The sequence below is a fragment of the Lacerta agilis genome, chromosome 8 (assembly GCF_009819535.1).
Source record: "Lacerta agilis isolate rLacAgi1 chromosome 8, rLacAgi1.pri, whole genome shotgun sequence".
Lineage (NCBI taxonomy): Eukaryota > Metazoa > Chordata > Lepidosauria > Squamata > Lacertidae > Lacerta > Lacerta agilis.
Window position 1 is genome coordinate 31,153,030 of NC_046319.1, and position 13,702 is coordinate 31,166,731.

Consider the following 13,702-nt stretch of genomic DNA (forward strand, 5'->3'; position numbering starts at 1 on the left):
AGGATGGATTGGCTCAAGACATGTAAATGGGAGGGAGTGGAAACTCTTCCTGACATAGGTATCAACTCCTAGGTGCCCAGCTCTTTTGGGCCGCAATAATTTTTTTTTGGGGGGGGGCCTCCCCCAATGTTCAGAACGATCAGGGGGTGAAGGAGGCCGAATGCGGAGCAGAGCGCAGTGCAGTGCAGTTCGGGGGCCAGCTCTTCCTCCTCCTGCCGCAGAGCGGAAGGAGACCCTGGCCAGTGGTGGTGGCAGCAGGATGAGGAGGAGGCGGAGCATGAGAGAGGAGGATCCGCTGGCCATTGAAGTCACACTGCTGCGTTGGGCTCCACCCCAAACTCCTCTCAACATCCTCTCAACACCCTGATAACACACCCCAATATCAAGCAAATGTCATCAGCCCCGCTTCACCTTCTGCGCAAGTTGGCACCTCTGCTTACTGACAACAAACCACATCTGAGATAAATGATTTATCCTTACCAACCGCCTTGAATCAGGTCTTAAAGCTTGCAGCTGTTCAAACTCTTCTATTTTTCCTTGGTCAACATCTTCTTTCAGCTCCCATGTGCTATCCTCATATGGCAACGAGCACCATTTTACTAAGTAGTAAGTAACAGGCTGTAGTGGTGAAAGTGATTAGTTGGACTTAACAAAATACTAAAGAAGAATATATGCTGCCTCAATTTAGTAATGTTTCAACTCATTTCACATATTTGCTTTCTTCCTGTGGTTGACCCCTTGTTTCCCCACTCCTTTGGTTAATTATTCCTATATGCCTTCCACACTGTAAGCTTGAATATACATTAGACAACAGATGGGGAACATTTTTTGCCAGATTTTTATCTGTCCCCATCTCCATAGGCCAATCAATTGGTGTCAGAATGTCAGCCAGATAACCCATGTCTCAAAGTTCCCTGTGTAGGACTTTGATGCGGGGCACATGTGTGATTTGGGGAAATGGCCTTGTAGCCAAATTGGAGTTTGTATCAGGCCAAATTTGGCATGTAGGTCAGAGGTTCACCATGCATATATTATAGAGGTTATTTAATTATTCCCTTTTATTTTTTTACTCTGTCCTATTGTTATGGCTCAAGGAAGCTTACAATTTGAACATGGTCACAGATATATACAACACAGGTCATACATATATGAGTGCACACACTACTCTAAAAATGATCATGATAGATGCTGCGAAATGTGTGCCTTAGATTATATACGATTCTTTTTGGTTATATCCATACCTCTCCAGTGTCCTTATCTTCACAAAAGGACACTTCTAACACACGATCTACTTCAATATAATCGGGATTAAAAGGTTCTTCCTCCATCTGAAATTGAGTATATTTTACAATGAATTAATTGATCTAGTTAACAGCATAGAGAGAAGGTAAAGAGACCCCTGACCATTAGTCCAGTCGCGGATGACTCTGGGGTTGCGGCACTCATCTCACTTTACTGGCCGAGGGAGCCGGTGTACAGACTAAGCCACTTCTGGAGAACCAGAGCAGCACATGGCATTTACTTTCCCCCCAGAGCGGTACCTATTTATCTACTTGCACTTTGACGTGCTTTCGAACTGCTAGGTTGGCAGGAGCAGGGACCAGCATGGTTCAATTCCAGAACACTGTAAATTGCACTGAAGTATATTAATAGTGGGTTGAGGTTTGCTGTTAATATCCAACTATAGAGAACAGAAAAGTTATTGATCAGCATTATGTGCTAAAATTACCCAAGAATATATTGCATTTTCACTATTTTTAATATAAAAACCCATTTATACTGTTTAATGTCTATAATTAAAATGAGAAAGAGAACACACACACTCATGAATGTAACAAAATACGAAACAGCAAAATATGTGTAGGCTTCTGATAATCAAGTATTTAATTAGCTTTGTAGTTTTTTGTTTCCCTCCCACATACTCACATCGGCAAAAAAATGGGCTCTTTGTGCTTGCCTCAGCTTGAAACGTTTGATTTTCTGCTGGATTCTTTTATCTTTTAAAAGCTGTTGTTCAGTAGCCCATTCACAATGGAGGTAGGAGCTAGAATGGCATAACAGTATGTTAGCACACTGCTGCAAGCTGTTTGTTATATTTCTTCCAAACATGCCTTTAGCAATATTAGATAAATCCTTCAAAGAGAAACGATGGTCATATTTTTAATACACTATGCTCCATAAGGTTATTTCTCTGTGCCTGAACTTTAAAATAAAACCACAGTGTCAAAGTACCTGCGTACAATTGCATTCTCTCATTTTAGAACCATATTCAACAGTAAAAATAATTTAAGCAAAAAGCAGATTACAGTCCTCATTTACAGGCTGGAGTTTAACTACCCAGTTCCAGTTACAGGCGGGTAGCCGTGTTGGTCTGCCATAGTCGAAACAAAATAGAAAATTATTTCCAGTAGCACCTTAGAGACCAACTGAGTTTGTTCTTGGTATGAGCTTTCATGTGCATGCACACTTCTTCAGATACACTGAAACAGAAGTCACCAGATCCTTAAATATAGTGAGGGAGTGGGGAGGGGTATTACTCAGAAGGGTGGTGGGAATGGGTGATCAGCTGATAGGTGTGGAAAACCTGTTGACGACTCTTAACGGCTGCAGTTCCAATTAATATTTACTCTTTGTAGATGGGGGTCCCTGCTTTGCAAGGAACCCATGCTGCTACCATGGAAAATGAGAAGAAAAAAACAAACACTATGTGCAGATCTCTTCCACCTAGCCCTTGAAACTGTCAGCCAGCCTGATGGTCTCAAACTTGTAATTTAACTTAAATAACATAAATGCAATACTTACTAGTTTTTGTATTTAACAAAAAATTCCTCGGCTTCCACTGTCGCTCCACCAGGAATCTGAAAGAGTACACAGTGTTCTGTTTAAGATTCATTTATATGAAAGTATTTTTAAAACTATGAACCAAAACCCATATCCCCCTATGTACTCACTTCTTTCTTTATGATTCTGGAAGATAAAATTTTATCTACAATTGCTGCATCTTCTTCACTTGGATTCTCCTAATCAGGTGCAAAGAAACAAAAACAAAAACAGGCTATATTCCATTTAAAAGCAGTTCTGAGTTCAGATATTAGCAGAGAAGAATTATACATAAATGTGTAAAAAAAAATCAATTGAATAAAACTCAATATATTCAATCTCCCTCTACAGTTGTTATTATTATGGATCTATTAATTCTTACAATTTTAGAACAGAAACTACTTTGTTCTTCGGACTAATATTTCACAAAACAAATGAACACATTTAATTTACTAATAGCACCTATATATATTATTAATATTATTCAGTACATAGTGTACATAAGCTCCTTGATGCAGATCCCATGTGCACTTTTAGGGTAAATAGACTCTTTCATTCCACAAAGTGGGTAGTTTTGCCCATGCACTGTTCTGGGCATACCAAAATAGTACAGATTCCATTGAAATTTCTTATGGGTGTAAGACCTATAAGCATGCATAGGAGTTCCCACCCATACAAGGAATCTCTCCACAGAGGCAAACATCTGAGAGTGAGTATATGGTGCAATGCATAATGCACTATTCCCATATAGCTACTGTTTCAGTAAGGAATACTGTACAAGGAACATAATTTGATGGACTACTGCCTTCATTAGTTCACATTTCTAGGAGCAATCCAAACCCCAGGCCTGCTGGTATTAGCAGTTTGGAATAGGTGGATCTCTGTCTGACTCTGGGCTACTGGTTGTATTTCCTCACCCTGGCTCAGGCAAAGTCTCAAAGTCTCCCTCCATTCTGGTTCAGTCATGTGATTTGTCATGTGACCTAGCAACCTGGTAAAAGTTACACTGGAAAAATGGGTAGTATAAATCAAAGTATTTTAAAGGCTTGTTTTCTCTGCTGGGCTCATGGTGGCAAAGGTGGCAGTGGCCCCATTCCTGAAATACACACTGTTTATATTGCTCTGCCTATTGTAAGACGACAGGGCTTGGTTGGTCTTCCAAGTAATAGATTGGCTGTATCATGCAGCACAGGAGATTTTTTTTTTTGGGGGGGGGTATTTACACCTGCCCAATTATGTTGTGGGGTGGGCATATACCAAGATTCAAATCACTACTTCTTTCTTTCCTCACCTGGGGCATGTGCAGGGAAGAAAAGGTTTGGAAAACATAAGCAAGGAATGAGTTTTCAAATGCATATAAAGGAACCACACCCACTCTTGTAGACCACAGGATATATAATCAATCTAGACTGAAAGCAGCATGTTGAGAAATAGCATGAAAGATTCTGGATTAAGAAAAACTTTTTGTGCTATGAACATGTTTGAGTGTACGCAGCCTTTGAAACTAACTACAGAACTGCAAGAGGTAAACCCCATAAATAATGAGTTTCACTTACTACAAATAACTGTAAAGGCTGTTCAGCAGGTAAAGGGGCAGAATTCTTTTTTATTTTGACAGAAACTTTGGTTTCTTCCTCAGATTGTTTTCCTTCACCTTCTTCTGCATACTTCTTCCTTTTAATTTGTCGATTTGATCTTCTCTTCTACAATGGAATTGCAAATATTGAAAGTGTTTTGACCAAACTGTTAGCGGTTGGAGACTGAGTTAATGTTTTAAGCATATTTTCAAAATAAAAGTGCTAATTTTTGAATACCTGAGAAGTCTCATCTTTGAACGACTGCTGAGTTGTCTGCTTAGCATCAGACATTTCATCTGAAGACTCATTTTTTCTCTTTTGCTTTTTGCCCAAAGTAATAATAATCTTGCTGTTTTGAAACAAAATACAAAGTTAAGCCTGGTCATAAAATTTAAGATACTGTACTAAATGTTTTCTGTATTTAACATCAAAGATGCACTGTCAAGCTGCAACATTTTAAAATATTTCCTCCTAATCCTGATGTGGTGCTAGCCAGAGGAAGAGATTTCAATCGTTCTCTCCAGATAAAAGCTTACTTTAGTAGAAGAATGGACAACTGTAGAATAATATCTATACATATTGCCTGGAAGTGCTTATTATTAACACATAAAACAAAAAAAGTTATTGATATAAAAGGTACACATTGCATCAGTCTAAAGTATTTTCATACATAATCCAGAGTAAGTACACTAAAATATATAGTCAAGTTGACAGTTTGAAATTTTGAAACATCGAGAAGTACAGAAACCATTTCATTAGTAACAACTGATAATGACTACGGAATTGCAGGGGAAATTATAGCCCTAATGCAACAGTGCTAATTATTTCTGAGTTTACATTCAAAGGGTTACAGAAAAGGGAACAATATTAATATCATTCCATCTGGTTTTAATCAGAGGGCTGCAAACACATATAATTTTCCATATTTAAAATCTGACAAGTGCTGCTTTTCAATGCATTCTCAAAATAATCACAATGTGATTACAATCAAACCCAAATTCAGATAAAGAGATGTCCTTAGATGCACGCTTTACATAATGTAGATTTGATAATTACATACTATGAAGCAATGACAGAATTGTTTTACTATAGAAATTTATGCTGCTTCACAGAACTTTCCCCATCCCTTTTATAAAAAAGCATTGGCCTTTATTAATTTGCTGCAGTTACTATTCATCAAAAACAGTAAACATGACTGGCCACTGGAAGATAATTCAAAGCAGTGAAAGTGGGATGACTCAACCATTTTCAACTGTATCATATTTAAAAGAAAGAACTGAATAAATGAAGCTGATTTAAACAAATGATTCACCGATCACTATATATGCAAATAGTGGTACCTGCCCAAGTTACATTCAGTGGATCTACTTTGGGGACAATTTAGATCAGATGGCACCCATTATAATTACTCAGCAATTTACTGAGCTTATGAAATTTAAAAGTTAATAACATAAAATCTTATTTGTAGATGGTGCATGTACAAAACATCTAATTTGCTAGAAGCAATTACAGAAATAAGGAAGAATATCTGGATCCCTTTAAACGTTCAGGTTCTTAACAAAAGCACCCTAGTTTTCATTAGCTTTCTACATTACAAGTCACATATGGCTGAGATGATTGATCACTTATAAACGTCAAATCATTTTTAAGAATGAATAGCAATCCAGGAAGCCCATTACATTTCTTTTTAAGACAGAAGACTAGTTTTTGTTACCAATGAGCCTGAAGACTTACTATTGTATTAACATTATTCAGTTAAGGAAACCCACAGTAATGTTTTTTGAGATAACAGTCCCTTTAACCCAAATAGCAGCCCCAAGGTTACTGAAAAGAATCTGATTGACTAATTTAGTGCTTTCCCTCAAATTAAACAAAAAGCTATCATTGGTTGGTTGGATGTTCTGAAGAAATCATAGCAGATGTGCGACAACTCTAGGCAAAAGCCATGGAAAACCTAATTGGATCTCTGATTAATGTGATCATAAAAGACTTGAATAAAATTGTTTGCTAATGTCACCAACTTACTACTGTAAAATTATGCAACTCCATAAAACCAAAATTTAAATGTGGAACATGGCACATTAAGACCACCGTGCTTATCTACCTCTGCTTGAATTCATATCCACAGTATAGAAACTCAGATTGCAGGATATTTCATAAAAAAAGTTAAAAGGACAATTAGCAGTACAGTGGTACCTCAGGTTACATACGCTTCAGGTTACATACTCCGCTAACCCAGAAATAACGCTTCAGGTTAAGAACTTTGCTTCAGGATAAGAACAGAAATTGTGCTCTGGCGGTGCAGCGGCAGCGGGAGGTCCCATTAGCTAAAGTGGTGCTTCAGGTTAAGAACAGTTTCAGGTTAAGAATGGACCTCCAGAACGAATTAAGTTCTTAACCCGAGGTACCACTGTAAAATGACTACATACAGAACATACTTTTATGTTTGTTCCTAGCCTATGATGAATTCACTCAAGAACTATAATCTAGCTCCTATCCTGAGCCAGGCAAGGCCCCTCAGGAGAAAAAAAAAAATCCGACACCACTGCTACTAAACATCAAATCAAAACATTATACACATAAAGAACAAGTCAAAAGCCTGGCATTTGAACACACACACCCTTTCCAAAGCATGCATATAAATAATAAACCATAAAAATCAGTACTCACACTAAGATGCATCAATAATCATACCACAAAATCCATTAACTAACAAAGCAAACAGATAAGCAGCAAACAACCCTGACTTGAAAATATGCACCAAACAGCAGATATCCCCATCATCCTCTGTACTCCCCAACCCCCATTTAAAAAGAAAAAATTCCTTTTCTCATTACACAGCTGCTGCAGCCAGACCTTGCACATGATTCATCTTTCCAACTTTATGACTCTTAATTCTGAAATGTACCTGAAGACCATAAAGTCCAAACCAATGTCTAAAGGTATGCTTCATTAAGGACAACAGAGCACAGGACATTGCATATGAGAAGCCATTAGTACTAACATTTCCCTTCACAGTTACTGTTGATTTTAACTACACCATTATACATCATTTTCAGGGTTAATCATGAATAAGCAGTAAATATTAGGTAGGCTGTGTAGGGGTAACAACTAAAAGTGGAAGCTGTCAAGTTGGTGTTGACCCCTGACAGGGTCTCTTCAATGGTGATTCTCTGTTCGTGGAATGCCCTCATTGTTTACCTCATTATTAACTTTCAGGTGGACGTGGTATTTAAAAATATTCCTATTTCCCAGGCATTTGATGGCTGAAAGATACTGTTCTTAATGGCGGCTGAAAGAACTACTGAATTTTGTATTGTATTACCACATTGGTGACTGCTGCCCCAAGCTCATTTGGGGAGGAAAGATGCAAAAGAAATTCAATAAATAAAGGATCTTGGGTTTTTTTGTGGTGCCTTAGACATGTGGACTACATCCTTTCTCCCACAGCAACACAAATTATAACTATAGACATGAGTATTATGGAGTGGGGATCTGCACACTATATTTTCTTTTGGAAACTTGGTAAATCAGTTTTGTTCTCTACAAGGTCTTTAGCAACCAAGGTTTTAATGAGTTGTGGGGACAAGGAGATCTGCTCCTCCTCAATGGCCTACATCCCTGAAGTATGGGTAAAATAATGTAAAGGACCCCTGGACGGTTAAGTCCAGTCAAAGGCGACTATGGGGTTGCAGCGCGCATTTCGCTTTGTGGCCGAGGAAGCCAGCGTTTGTCCATAGACAGCTTTCTTGGTCATGTGGCCAGCATGACTAAACTGCTTCTAGTGCAACTGAACACCGTGATGGAAACCAGAATGCACAGAAACACCATTTACCTTCCCACCACAGCAGTTACTTCACTGATGTAACCTCATATCAGAACCCCTATCTTGCTCTATCTCATTATATTAGTTAACCATAGTTTACCCTTGTCCATATATAAACTTCCTCTTGCTACAAGCTCTGTACAACTCTGTGTTGCTTCCAATACACTATTCTTCACACCTGTCTGTTTGCTTGTGCCTTATCTTGCCTATGGCTCCATCCTGGATTCCCTTTGGCTTCCTCACCCTTCTAATTCTTGTATCTGTCCCAGCATGTCATTTGGGTTATCTGCCCTGGAAATTACTTTCAGCTAAGTTGTTAGGACTATGAGGCTGCTCACTAACGTTTGCTATCTCAACCTCACAATGAAGCATCTGCCCCAACACTGCACAGTTTGACTAAGACTATATATTGAGTAAGGAGTGTATTTCACTCTCCTTGTAGTCACAGTGAAGAAACTCCACCCCCCCCTCTCTGTGTGTGATGATAAGGATGACTTGCTTGAAGCAGACATTCTAGTAGTATCTTTAATTTCTCTCTGTTCATACAACTACTCATAGTGGCTGATGGAGCAAAAGGCAGGGCAAGTCAGCAAACAGCTGGTGAAGGTGAAGGCCACAACAGAGCACACTTGGAATAGAGACAAAAACACAAGAGAGTTTAAGGGGGCTGGGAGAGAGGGAAAGAGATTGAAGTAGGGGAAGAGTCCAGGAGTGGGAAGAAACAGTGAGGATGAAGTAGGGAAAAGAGACAGCAAGTCTAGGGATTGGAAGGGGGGAAACAGAAAACAAAGGTGTGGGGGAGAACTTTCTATTCTACAAAAAGTGCAGTCCTCCTATCTTGTAGTAGTTCTCACAACACAATCTGCCTGTTCCTTCTGCTACTTCAATCCAGTCTCCAAAATGATGTGTTAGCTAACCTTCTCTCTCAGAACACTACTGCAGCAACAACATGATTGGTTGAAAGCATCCTGACTGAATTCTGATGGTCTAGGGACACCACTCTGGTGAGGGAAATGGTATGAAGTTCTTGCAGTGAATTGGGTGCAGGCATCAGCCTGGAACAAATCACTTCATACAAATTGCAGTAAATAATTGTCCTGATTGACTAGGTGTTTCCAGTTTCAATGGAACAAGATTCTCCTATGGGAAATTTTGAAATAAGTTACCATTTCTCCCTTTTTTTCTGGAGAGGTGTGTGGGCAGGCCTGCCTGTGTCATAGTAATGCAGACTCCAAGCTGGAAGACAGGCAGAGAGTGAACAATTAGGATGTGAGAGAAGTGGAGAGGAAGAGTGAGCTGAAGCTCTGGGGTTAAGAGAGAAAAGGGTCTGCTGTGGCACAATGGCTGCTCTTGGTGGGGCACTGCCCCCTTTCCCCTTATGAACCAGCCGCCCCTGACAACTTCTAAATATTTACTGAATTAGCAACATTGTGCTAAGTCTTACACAGCAATTAGGTCTCACTCACACATAACAATAACATAGTGGAATGACCCCGAGTGATATGTAATCTCCCCTACTGGTGTAGTAATGAGGATGCTATCAGAAACTTTTGCTTCTATTTTCAATTAACCACAGGTTGGTGTTTTGTCCAAATCCTAAAATGTGATAAGTTCGTCTGCTTTGGCCTTTCCTAGACTAAGACAGCCTGACCATGCTGATCCATGCTCTGGTAAATTCCAGGTTTGATTCCTGTAATGCATTATATGTAGGGCTGTCCTTGAACACAGTTCAGATGCTTCAACTATAACAAAATTTGGCTACTAGGGTTCTGGTTGATTTATGTAGAGGCAAGTTAAATCAATTCTAAAGGAATTCTCATTTCTTCCATTTTCACTACAAAACCCAATTAAAGGTACTGGTGCTTACCTTTAAAGCCCTAAACAACTTGAGGTGCAAATATTTGAAGGAGGGCCTCCTCTGGAACCAACCTAAGGATGCCTAAAGATAATCAGAAGGGGCACTTATTTGTACCCTGAGTGTGGAATGTCTTCCTAAAGGAAGATGCCTGGCACAGATGCTGCTTTCTTTCCAATGTGTGGTGAAAACATTTCTATTTCCCCAGGCATTTTAAAATATATTTTTTAGCCAACTAGATAGCTTTTATTACTTTAAATTTTGATGGATTATTGGTTACATTTTATATTGTATTTGTAGATTTTAAATTCAATGCATACCACCCTGAAATCCATTTTTGGATGAAGTTGAGGTTTATAAAATAAATGTATTGAAAATAATGCTGCTTCATAGATCAAAGTTTGAGGTTGGTTTTAGTAAACTGCTTTGTCGAAATTCAGAAGAAATGCTAAAAAAAAATGGTTAATACAAAATGGAAGGAAAAGCTTCCAATCTGCATTAGATCAACAATTTATAAGTGAATGGAGAGAAGTATGTGGCTATGTGTTGGGGAAGGTTATTGGGTTCTGGAAATACAATGAAGATACAGTTAAGGGACTTCAGATTAGTTAAAGGAAAGCTTTGCTGCATAAGTGGGTCATGACAAAGAATTTAGGCATACTATCTTATGTACTTTAACAAAGTCTAACCCAAATAGTTACATATTTTCCCTGTTTACCCTGCCTCCATTTCCCTTTTATCTATTTTTAAACTGTAAGCCCTTTGGGGTTGTTATCTGTCAAACCTGTTCTTTGAAAAGTATCATGTACATAGATGGCACTGTATAAATAAACTGCTACTTAAATAAGAGGGATGTGCTTGATAAAAGCAGATGCAAGGCTAATCCAGGCAAAACAAGAAATATGGCAAAATATATACCGTATTTTCTGGCATATAAGACGACTGGGCGTATAAGACGACCCCCAACTTTTACAGTTAAAATATAGAGTTTGAGATATACTCGACCGCAGATTCTCCACCCAGCGTATAAGATGACCCCCGACTTTTGAGAAGATTTTCTTGGATTAAAAAGTAGTCTTATATGCCAGAATATACAGTACAAGTAGAATGGAAGAAGACAAAGGCAGGACTATACATTGGATATTCCACAACCGATAAAAATGTCTAGACTTTCATTCTTCCTGACATTATATTACAATTTTGTATGTACATTGTATGTACAACTTTGAAGACAACATGATGAGTTCAAGTCATGGCTAAATCAAGTCCAATGCTTTCAGGGGTACTACCTGAGTGTGATTTAGTTGGATACAACTCAATATACTTAAATACACACTAAATAGTAAGAATAAGTATTTTTCTGTTAAAAGTCAGAAACATTACTCTGCCTAAGGATAGCGTGTGTAGAACTATGCAACAAAGCCTATATTAAAAAGCTTACACTATTCTAAAATAATATTCAATGCTCAATGTTAATTTTTTTTTAAAAAAAACACATACATAATATTATAGACACTTCAAATTTACATCTATTTGGTTAAAAATTTCTTTCACTATATTCTTTCTTTCAGTGTAGTTTACAAAAAAACAACCAGCTATGTCTGTTGAAAAGGAATGTAAATGAAAGGACTGCAGAATTCATACCAGATGGAAAGCATATCTGTCCACTTCTGCTATATGACATTTCAGTCAATGCAAAAAATACATAAGCACTCAAACGTGGAAGCTTGATCAGAGGATGAAACCCATCAATGACATTGTGGCCCCTCATTCCAAGAGTTTATGTAGCATCCTCAATTCCATTTTGAACATAAGCACTGATGAAATGGAACCCTGCAGGTCCCAGGGAGAAGACAAACATCAACCCATCTGATTGTTTAAAAGTTTTGCATCAACAGTCATTCCAAGCTGTGCAGGTAACCCCACAAAACCCAAATACATTACACAGTATATATCTATATCTGCACACAAACATAGGTGCACAACAGCAATGGAAAAAGGACTGCAAAGGACAATACATATTTGGTGTAGAATCCAATTGAGACAAGAATACTGCTATGAGAGAAATGCTAAGAACTATAGCACTTGATCATAATACATGGCCAAAATGCTTACAAAATTATCCCACAGCACAATTATTAAATAAGAGAAAGTTTTAAGTTAATACACTGTATTAGAATATCCTAGTTCTAACAACTGAATTCAACATACTGTAGTAACAAAAGCTCTTAGCAGTAAGGAACGCACACAGAGGCATCCTGCATATTATATACAAAGCCAGCCAGCCCAAAATTGGTTTTGATTAAGGCTAGGATATTATATATAAAAAACAAATGGGACCTGAAATAAATTGTTGGCAGGGTATCTTCCTGCCTAGTCTGAGTTGCAGAGACTGCAAATACCACAGAGCCTAGGATTCTGCTTCATGCAAACTTCACTTAAGAATGAATACATCAAATATTGTATTATCTCTCATACTAAGGATAAGGACTGGAATGGGACTAAAAATCAGCAGCAGATATGCCACCTACATTTAGCAGTTCCAACACTTTCTGCAGTAGCTTAAGAGTTCCTGGGGCATTTTGCTTTCATGCACTGATATACAATGACCCAGGAAAAACTAGACTCTCACAACAAGTTTTTTTTTTAATAGAACTTATCTAATTACTTCCTCAACCCTTGTAAAAAAAAATCCTCTCTGTGCTATCTCAACCCTTTCAAATACCCCCAGGCTGCAATATTATGCATGTTTTATTGTATATAAACCCTGCTGAAATCAAGTTCCACATAAACGTTGGCTATGGTTATGATGTTAAACTGTCAGACAACAGAATGTTAGACCACTTACCCAATTTTTGCTCTCTCTTTAGTTTTGGATGAAGAGCCAGTTTTAGGTTTTTTGCTTTCTTTGTCTTTTGGTTTTGATTTAACTTTCCTGCCCTTCTTTTCCTCTCTTCCTTCTGCTGAAACACTTGGGAAGTTTTCTGGACTCATTACTCGTGGAATGTTTCGCTCCCCTCTCTCTTTTGCTTTTGCTATTGCCTCCGATATTATTCGATTAGCTTTCTCCTGCTTACTTTCAGATTCCACCTTTTTTTTCTGTTTTTTCTCAGACATAGATTTCACCTGGGTATTCTGCAACTTAGCATATGTCCCAGAACTATCTGTTTTCTTGGAGGAAGGAGGCTGCAAGGAAAAAAAATAGGTTATTCATCTAAGACAAATGTCTTGTCTTATATTGTACATTTGCAGTGCAGGCTTATACATGTTTACTCAGGAGAAAGTCCCAGTGCTTATTCTATAGTCTAACTACAGTCATGCAGCACAATCCTACACGTTTACTTAAAATAAGATCTACTATGTTCTTTAAGGCTTACTGATAAGTATGCTGCAGATTGCAGCCCTAATCACATATAATATAGTTAATATTTCATGCAAATGCAATAAAAACAAAACATTTAAATTCTATCATAAAATCATACAGAAGTCAGTATAAAAACACCATCTGTTAAAGCTATAGTATCCCTGAGTGGGTATGGGGGAGCTATCCAACTTTTTATCTGCATTCTTTGTGACATTCTTTGTCACAGCCAATATTTAGAAAAATTGATGGGATATGCAGCT

At 38.1% G+C, this 13,702-nt stretch overlaps 1 protein-coding gene across 14 annotated transcripts in view; it reads right to left on the reverse strand.

Annotated features, from left to right (window-relative positions):
- The window catches only part of CHD9 (chromodomain helicase DNA binding protein 9), a 75,548-nt gene that overhangs the window by 33,121 nt on the left and 28,725 nt on the right, over nucleotides 1-13,702 (reverse strand). For 12 of the 14 annotated variants that reach the window (XM_033156787.1, XM_033156784.1, XM_033156790.1 and 9 more), the window contains 8 exons: nucleotides 12,927-13,264; nucleotides 4,635-4,746; nucleotides 4,377-4,523; nucleotides 2,952-3,020; nucleotides 2,803-2,858; nucleotides 1,927-2,044; nucleotides 1,242-1,328; nucleotides 481-618 (listed from right to left, as the gene is read on the reverse strand). In XM_033156787.1, the coding sequence (XP_033012678.1) occupies nucleotides 481-618; nucleotides 1,242-1,328; nucleotides 1,927-2,044; nucleotides 2,803-2,858; nucleotides 2,952-3,020; nucleotides 4,377-4,523; nucleotides 4,635-4,746; nucleotides 12,927-13,264 (1,065 nt within the window). Of the gene's footprint in view, nucleotides 1-480; nucleotides 619-1,241; nucleotides 1,329-1,926; nucleotides 2,045-2,802; nucleotides 2,859-2,951; nucleotides 3,021-4,376; nucleotides 4,524-4,634; nucleotides 4,747-9,389; nucleotides 9,460-11,722; nucleotides 11,912-12,926; nucleotides 13,265-13,702 lie in introns of those variants that run through there. The other 2 variants (XM_033156792.1, XM_033156793.1) reach the window with 2 other exon arrangements.